General features: G+C 44.4%; 1 protein-coding gene across 1 annotated transcript in view; it reads left to right on the plus strand.

Annotated features, from left to right (window-relative positions):
- UBASH3A (ubiquitin associated and SH3 domain containing A) overlaps positions 1–980 on the plus strand; it is a 22,733-nt gene extending 21,753 nt beyond the window's left edge. Inside the window, exon 14 of the mRNA XM_009891343.1 lies at positions 843–980. Coding sequence (XP_009889645.1) covers positions 843–980 — 138 coding nt within the window. The remainder of the gene's footprint in view (positions 1–842) is intronic.
- The last annotated feature ends 7,432 nt before the right edge of the window (positions 981–8,412 follow it).

Raw genomic sequence — 8,412 nt, forward strand, 5'->3', positions numbered from 1 at the left:
CTGCTTACACAGCAAGACATGCACTTAATTGCACGCCAATACCAATGACATTGGCTTTCTCATTACAAAGGGACTCTCATGTAGTTTTAGCAAAGCACTGGAGGTGAAAAGAAGGATTTTCTCCTGGTGAACAGTATGTGACTAGCAGCTAAGTCTTTGGAGAAGATTTTCATCCAGCTCCCCTGGAAAGTCAATGCCAGGTAACACCTACAGACAAGAGGTACATTTGGAAACCTCTCCATCTGGAGCTAGCCTCCTTTCTTTAAAAACAAGGCTAAGAGTCTTCCCTCTCCTCCCCATGGTGGTGTGAGTGTGAGTGTAACCTGCAGCTACATTCAGTGAGTCACTCTTTAAGAAGCTGTGTGTTTTTCAAGTCACTCCAAGTTTACAACTTCGGTGCTCAGCTACAGAATGAGGTGGAGAAAGATTTTCTTGCCAGCTTCAGAAGTGGGGCCTGTGCTGAGACTTGGTCACCAAGGTTTTTTGTTTATTTGTTTATTATTACCAGTGGCAGATTTCTTCACCCCAGTTTCCCTTACCATCTGCCTTGGTACGACCAACCAGAGAATTTAATCTTTAGATATATTTTCACTACCACTGTCTGCATCAGGAGTGAATATTTTTGATCATCAAATCCAAGTATGAATGTGGGATGATGACACAAGTTCAGCTTTCGCCCCACAGGACTCCAGTCCATTTTTAGTCTATTTCAGAAGCGGCAAAATGTCCTGGTCTCTCCTCCCAGAACAGTCTCAGGGTCTGCTCTCTTCTGCAGCAAAGGTCCCTCTTTCATGTCAAAGTAACGACCCTGCTAGTAACTCTACTGGTAAATTCTTTCCTAGATCCCTTCGCTGGGCATGTGTTTCTGTGAAGAGATTACAGAGGAGAACAAATGGCAGATGGTCAACCCACCAGTGAAGACATTAACTCATGGAGCAAATGCAGCGTTTAATTGGAGAAATGGTATCATGGAAGATTAGAAGGCCGGCTCTGACTTTGCCGTTGTCAAAAATGAGCCAAAGACAGGTTACGGTTCAGCACAGTCCAGTGGTTCATCCTGAAGAATTACAGATGGTGGGAAATACCCTCTCTGAGTTGTCAAAGCACAGGAAAACACTTCTAAATTTGATGCCTGGATTTTGTTTTTATTTCAGTGGCTGAGAAGAAGTAAACTAGGAACTGGTGCACAAGTGAGCAATTAACTCTTCTGGTGTACCTTTTAACCTTTTCTGAGAGTACCAACGTTTAATAAATATGGAACTATAAATTCCACTGCTAAAGGCACTAAAGTAGACAATGTTGCATTTTCCAAGATGAAAATACATCCAGTAAGAATTGCTTGTTTTCATGCACTTGGATATTTTCAGACAAGCAGAGAAACTGGGACAGAAAAAAAAGTAATCTCCTACCCAAAGAGGAGACCAGCTCTACCTAAAGCCGCTGAGCTTCCTGTTCACTCTGCACTCCGCCAGTTCTGCGAAAGCAAATACCACACTGACTATTTATTTACCTCTTTTACAAAGGGGTCCATTTTCTGTGACAACAGCTCCCCGTTCAGTGATTCCTGAGTGATCCATATTGCAAAAGGGATTAAATGTCTCCTTTTTGAAGAAAACTGAACAGACTGCTTTACAGTTGCTGGGACAAAGAAAGATGTCTTGTACTGGTGATGAAACCATGATGTGAGCAACTCTAACTGCTGAACACTTCCTGAGATGGCACTTGCAGGACAACAGCTTTGCTTTGTGCTGTTCCATGCCAAATTGTATAAATGAGGACACACCTACCTGACAGGTCACCTGAAAGGTCTCTGTAGATCTTCTCTTGGTGATTTGTTTGATTAAGGGAACGTAGCCATAAAATTGTATGCACAAACAGGAACATGCCTTTCCACAGTTTGTTTTCCTTTGTAATTTCCCTTTCCAGTTATCCTCTCAGGTAACTACCTCTGAGAAAGCACAAGTGTTTCTTTCAATGAGAGGAAAAGTGGAGGTTTCTATTTCTCTCTTAGCATGACTAAAACCATTTTCATTTACACTCTTCATCTCCCTGCTCCTTCTTAACATAACCCTGCATACATGCCATTAGCCAACAATCAGGGCATGCGGTGGAGCCCATCCAACATCCAACAACCAACATATGGGCTGAGGCATTTGACAAGCACCCTTATCTGTGGGTGTGTGTCAAGGTCCATTCGGATCCCCTTTTGCCCAGATTAGTCTGTCACGTTAATTCACTTATTCACCATTCAAGTCATAAGATTTCGGAACTTATAACCCATATTTCTTAATATTGCACACCTATGAGCAAAAGAAAGTAATCAGTTACCTCACCAACGGTGAGAGTGCCCATCCTTCCTCCTCCATCATGGTGCAGGCATCCCCTGTATCACACTAGGAAGCACAAAAGCCTCAGCAGTCCAGCTGCTGTTGGATCCACTTCAAAAGTTTTTTGGGTGAGCTTATGTTTTATACTGTTCGTCTTGGAGGTTTGGTCTATATCATTTCCATAAGTTAGCGGATTCTGAGGAAACTGCCAGACAAAAGGTAGTGGCTGCAGGAGACAGCAATTTGCAGGTGATCGTGGCTGCACAATGGACCTTTAGCTCTTCCTGACCACCTGTCCTGCCTACCTGCTGCTCTCACTTTGACCTAATGTTGTTGCTCCCAGAATACATCAGGCCTTATCATGAGCTAGGTTAGCCAAAATCTAAGCAAGAGTTGAGTGAAGTCACAGTGTGAAGATTTCGTGTCTCAGTCTGGTGCCTGAAAAGGTTCATTTTGACTTTCCAACTCTGGTGAAGTTGCTTAAGCCTTCACTTTTCCAACAGCGCTGTAATTTTAAAGTGAAAATCAAATGCCCCAGACCCGAGACAGGAGCCCTTGAGCTAGCAAGTGAGGCAATGAATGGTATAGAACTTCATTGCTGGTTGCAGCCAAAGCACACGAGATGAGTGGCTGCAGGCACAGCCCCAGAGAAAGGTAAAACCCCCAAGTGCCATCACAGCTTCTTCTTGCTCTGGGGAAGCAGGATTCCACTGCAGTGCTCAGAAGACCACGGCTTGGTTAATTCTCCACATCTCGCACCATCACATGCTTGCTGTCAGCTAGGATGATTTTGCACTGAGCCCCGAAGGCAGTGGCATGGCTCCTCTGTGGTCTTCGGGGAGGGCTGCGAGTTGGAAGTCTAGCTGAGAAAGGGACGCACGATGCAAAAAAAACAGCATGTAGGGGAAAAGCACACTGACAAGGAAGGGAGCGACATCTCCATGTTGCACTCAGCCATGCTAACAGCTACCAGCAAGGGTCTCACACCACACCGCCTACTCCCTCAGGCTGGGCTCAGGCCTGGCCGCAGGGGTAAGCCCAACCCTCTGTTAGTGAAGGGTCTTTGGATGCCCCATTTCCTCACCAGGGAACTCATCTGAGTGGAAAGGGAGCAGGAAATAGGGACAGGAAATGGGGTGTGAGTTTCTGGGTCAACCTTTTGCTAGGGATACAGCCTCTGGATAGGGACCTGGCTCTGTTTTAAGTTGTGGTAGTAGCTATACTTGTTATGGGGCATGCTACTGTTGTCCTTCACCTCTGAAAAGTTGCCTTTTGCCCCCAGAGAGACAGCTGGAGGACTTTGCAGTCTGTGTCGCAGGCCTTAGCCTGTTTTATTTCTATCTTTTAAGTTGCTCCAGCCTCAGGACTGATCCTTTCTCTCTACATGAGAAGAAACGCAGGCAAGTAGCAGGGACCGCCTTTCTTCTCCAGTGGGGCACATGTCTATACAACTGTATTGCATAAGGGGAGGTCTTGCACTTAGTAGCCTAGGCACAGAGGCTGGTTGGGGCAAAACAGAAGCCCAGGCGAGTATAAGGATGGGCGGGAGTGACGGTGGTGCTCCAGGTTCACGAGGGAAGGGAAAATGCCTACTGCTCAAATGATACTCCATGAGAGTGGGGCATGATGGCACACTGCCGGCCCGGTAATGGAACCCAGAGCAGTGAAGGAGAGGCAGGTGAGACCTGTGTTCTCCTCGTTACACAACGCACCTGCCTGCGGGGTATGGAGTTGGCATCAACTGAGAGGAAAGAGAAAAAGCAAACTTCCTTCAGGAATAGGAGTCTTCAAAGCCATTTAAAAGTCTAGTTGCTTTTAAAGCATTATTGGCATAAAATTTCAAGTGCTTTCACAGAATCACAGAATGGTCAGGGTTGGAAAGGACCTCTGGAGATCGTCTAGTCCAACCCCGCCTCCAGAGCAGGGTCACCTACAACAGGCTGCACAGGATGGCGTCCAGGCAGTTTTTGAATGTCTCCAGAGTGGGAGACTCCACAACCTCTCTGGGCAGCCTGTGCCAGTGCTCCACTACCCTCAAAGTAAAGAAGTTCCTCCTCATGTTTAGGTGGAACTTCCTATGTTCAAGTTTGTGCCCATTACCTCTTGTCCTATCAGTGGGCACCACTGAAAAAAACCTGTTCCCATCCCCCTGGCACCCTTGAAGTATTTGTAAGCATTAATAAGATCCTCCCTCGATCTTCTTTTGTCTAGACTAAAGAGACCCAAGTTCCTCAGCTTTTCCTCATATGAGAGATGTTCTAATCCCTTAATCATCTTTACCAGGGCAAAGTAGAGGGGGAGGATAACCTCTCTTGACCTACTGGCCACACTTTTCTTGATGCACCCCAGGATGCCATTTGCCTTCTTGGCCCGCCAGGGCACATTGCTGGCTCATGGTCATCCTGTTGTCCACCAGGACTCCCAGGTCCCTTTCCACAGAGCTGCTCTCCAGGAGGTCAGCCCCCAACCTGTATTGATGCATGGGGTTATTCCTCCCCAGATGCAGTACCCTACACTTACCCTTGTTAAATTTCATAAGGTTTCTCTCTGCCCAACTCTCCAGCCTGTCCAGGTCACGCTGTAAAGCGGCACAGCCTTCTGGCATGTCAGCCACTCCTCCCAGTTTTCTGTCATCAGCAAACTTGCTGATGGTACACTCTATGCCTTCATCCAGGTCATTGATGAATACATTGAACAGGACTGGACCCAGTACTGACCCTTGAGGGACACCACTAGTTACTGACCTCCAACTAGACTCTGCACCACTAACCACAACCCTCTGAAACTTTCCTCTACCTTGCTAGAAATACAGGCTTTTTTTCTGTAATACTCCTATATTTTAATCCTAGATTGCGCTGCAAATACCAGTTTGGGTTAAGAATCTGGGTGTTCTTTTAAAACACCAAAATAAACCACCAAATGATATCTCTTCCTTCACCCAATGACATCAGAAGCATTGTCAGGGTGGGTCTGTTGTGAAAAGTAACCTGTAAGAACAGAATCTTTTCCTTTCTTTGAACAGCTTTCCTACGCTGCTGCCACCATGTGCCACATAGCAATGAAATACCTCTCTTTGCTTTTCACTCCTTTTGGTCTGCAGAAATAATGTTACTCAAAGCCACTTTATGGCACTCTAATTCTGTTATTGTCCATCAAATTTCTATCCAGAACAAGTACGTGCAGGTTGCCCTAGAGGAAGGTGTTGAGAGGGGAGATGGACATGGCTGGGTGAAGTGGCTCTCTCTCTGGTAGGACCTTTCTTACAGGTTGGGGAGACATGGGGGAAGAATTCAACTGGTTTACCTAATCTTAACATGTAATCCAAAGACCCACAGAGCATGAACAACACTATTTGCAAACTAAATGTGCTTAATAGGCAGATTGCTAAGACACTTGAACCAAAATCCCACTGTGCTTTTTTTTTCGTTCAATACAAATGCACTTCAATTAATTTAACTTCAGTGAATGAAATGAATTAAACCTTAGAGCACATGGAAAAGAGGGTTTGGGGACTTAAATATTTCTCTTGCGGCGATTTCTAATTCAGACAGTGCTGAGCAGGTGAGGACAAATGCTTAGTTGCAAAATATTTCCTTTAGCTTATAAATGCCATTTATAAGTTTATACTATTTCTACTATCCAAATCAACTGAACAGAAAGAATAGCCAGCAGAAATATCAAGGCTTGAAACTTATCTCAGTCTTAAGAATGAAAGGGCATGGGCAAGCTGTTCTACTGGCAAGGACCCCACTTTTGGCTTTCCTGGGGCCCCATGTGAGCACAGGTTCACCTCTAAAGAACACTTTTTAGGATCAGAGCTGAAATTATACCTTTAACATACAAGGGTTCTTAGTTGTAAAATCTAGTGTTTAGGAGAGAGAGAGAATTCCTAATATGATGTGTTCATAATATGAAACTAACCACTGAACACAGGTGAAATGAAAAAAAATGTCCTTGGAAGCTTTGAAGTTCTTTTTGTAATAAGCAAAAGCAATAGGAAATTATTTTCCAGTTTTGGTATTTTTTATGCAACTTCAAAAAATAGGTGTTGCTCTATTCCATTGCAATTTTCTTTAAATGGACCTATTTCATTACAAAGTTATGTACTTTAATAGATTCTTTTAGTAATACCTAGAGAATCTAAATGTTTTGTTTATATCTTAAAAACTGAAAATATATACTCTTTTGATAAAGACCTTCAGTGAAGTTAATCTATGGTGACACCTTGTGGGAAAACACAACCTCAGATTTACATGACTAAGTAAGATCTGGTGTGAGGCAAAGGGAGGAGGAGCAGCATTTTTTTGTTTTCAAACAAGAACACTCCTTCCATACACTTTGAAAGGACAGTAACATAGAAATTTATAGTAATGTTTGGGACTACTTTTAGGCAGAACTGCTTGGAGAGCATCCAGAGGGACCTGGACAGGCTGGAGAGGTGGGCCCAAGCCAATCTCATGAAGTTCAACAAGGCTAAGTGCAAGGTCCTACATCTGGGTCGGGGCAATCCCAAGCACAAATACAGGCTCGGCGGGGAATGGCTGGAGAACAACCCTGAGGAGAAGGACCTGGGTGTGCTGATTGACCAGAAGCTCAGCATGAGTCAGCAATGTGCAATCACAGCCCAGAAGGCCAACCATATCCTGGGCTGCATCAGAAGTGTGGCCAGCAGGTCAAAGGAGGTGATTCTGTCCCTCTGCTCCACTCTCGTGAGACCCCACCTGGAGTACTGCGTCCAGCTCTGGAGTGCCCAACATAAGAAGGACATAGACCTGTTGGAGCACATCCAGAGGAGGGCCATGAGGATGATCTGAGGGCTGGAGCACCTCTCCTACGAGGAGAAGCTGAGAGAGTTGGGGTTGTTGTTCAGCCTGGAGAAGAGAAGGCTCTGGGGAGATCTTATTGCGGCCTTCCAGTACCTAAAAGGGGCCTACAGGAGACCTGGGGAAGGACTTTTTACAAGGGCATGTAGTGATAGGATGAGGGGAATGGCTTCAAACTGGAAGAGGGCAGGTTTAGATTAAACATTAGGAAGAAATTTTTTACTTTGAGGGTGGTAAGGGACTGGAATAGGTTGCCCAGAGAGGTTGTTGAGGCCCCATCCCTGGAGGTGTTCAAGGCCAGGCTGGATGTGGCCTTGGGCAACCTGGTCTAGTGGGAGGTGTCCCTGCCCATGGCAAGGGGGTTGGAACTCAATGATCTTCAAGGTCCCTTCCAACCTAAACCATTCTATGATTCTGTGAGAGACACCTGAGTCCAGTTCTTCTGAAAAGCAAGATAAAAAAATGCTATGAATGTTTTGTTCTTGATTTTTCCATTTTTTGCCTCGTGCCTGCATTGATACTGGTGCAAGGTGAATGTGCAATTCTGCTGACTCAGAATAGTAGTTATTTCTATTCACTTTGAGTAATTTTAAGTCATCAGGCAGGGAGTAAAGCAGTTGAGTAGATTTTTGCCTGTCTCATGACAGCTTTGTTCTTGAAATGCTCTGAAACAAAAAGGAATTTTTTTAAAAAGACTATATGCAACTGTTTATTGTGAGTTCAAGAGGGTGTATAGGTCTGATCTTGATCTTTTAGTGCTTTCTTTAATGGGTGATTAAAAATTAAAATGTTTGTGACTCTTTGAACTTGAGAACAGCACAAAGGCTTTGAACAAATGAAAGATTGTACTATGGGGAATAAGAAGGAATTAGTGAATCATTTAATTTAATAGTCCATTTTTTTTTTTGGAAATCACAGAAGGTCTGGACAGCACTTCAGGCTTCTTGATTCTAACATGTGGTTAGAAGAATAACTTGCAGAAAAACTGTCCAAAACCTCCAAATGGGATCTCCCTGCACTTCCTGGGTTCTCAGTGAGGATACCCAGGAGGCAGCATCTCCTACCTCTACAGGTGCAAAGAATAAAAACAAAACCATATTGTTAAAAACATTTAACCTGATCTACCTGAAAATGCCTCCTTAAAGGAACTATTTGTGTAATTAAGTATTTGGAAAAAATGGCCCTAAATCTGTAGCATTTTGGTGTTCGGATACTGCTGGGCCTGGAGGGGAAGCAAATAGAGATGCTACTAACACACTTTT

The sequence above is a fragment of the Charadrius vociferus genome, unplaced genomic scaffold (assembly GCF_000708025.1).
Source record: "Charadrius vociferus isolate BGI_N301 unplaced genomic scaffold, ASM70802v2 scaffold298, whole genome shotgun sequence".
In the NCBI taxonomy this organism is placed as follows: domain Eukaryota; kingdom Metazoa; phylum Chordata; class Aves; order Charadriiformes; family Charadriidae; genus Charadrius; species Charadrius vociferus.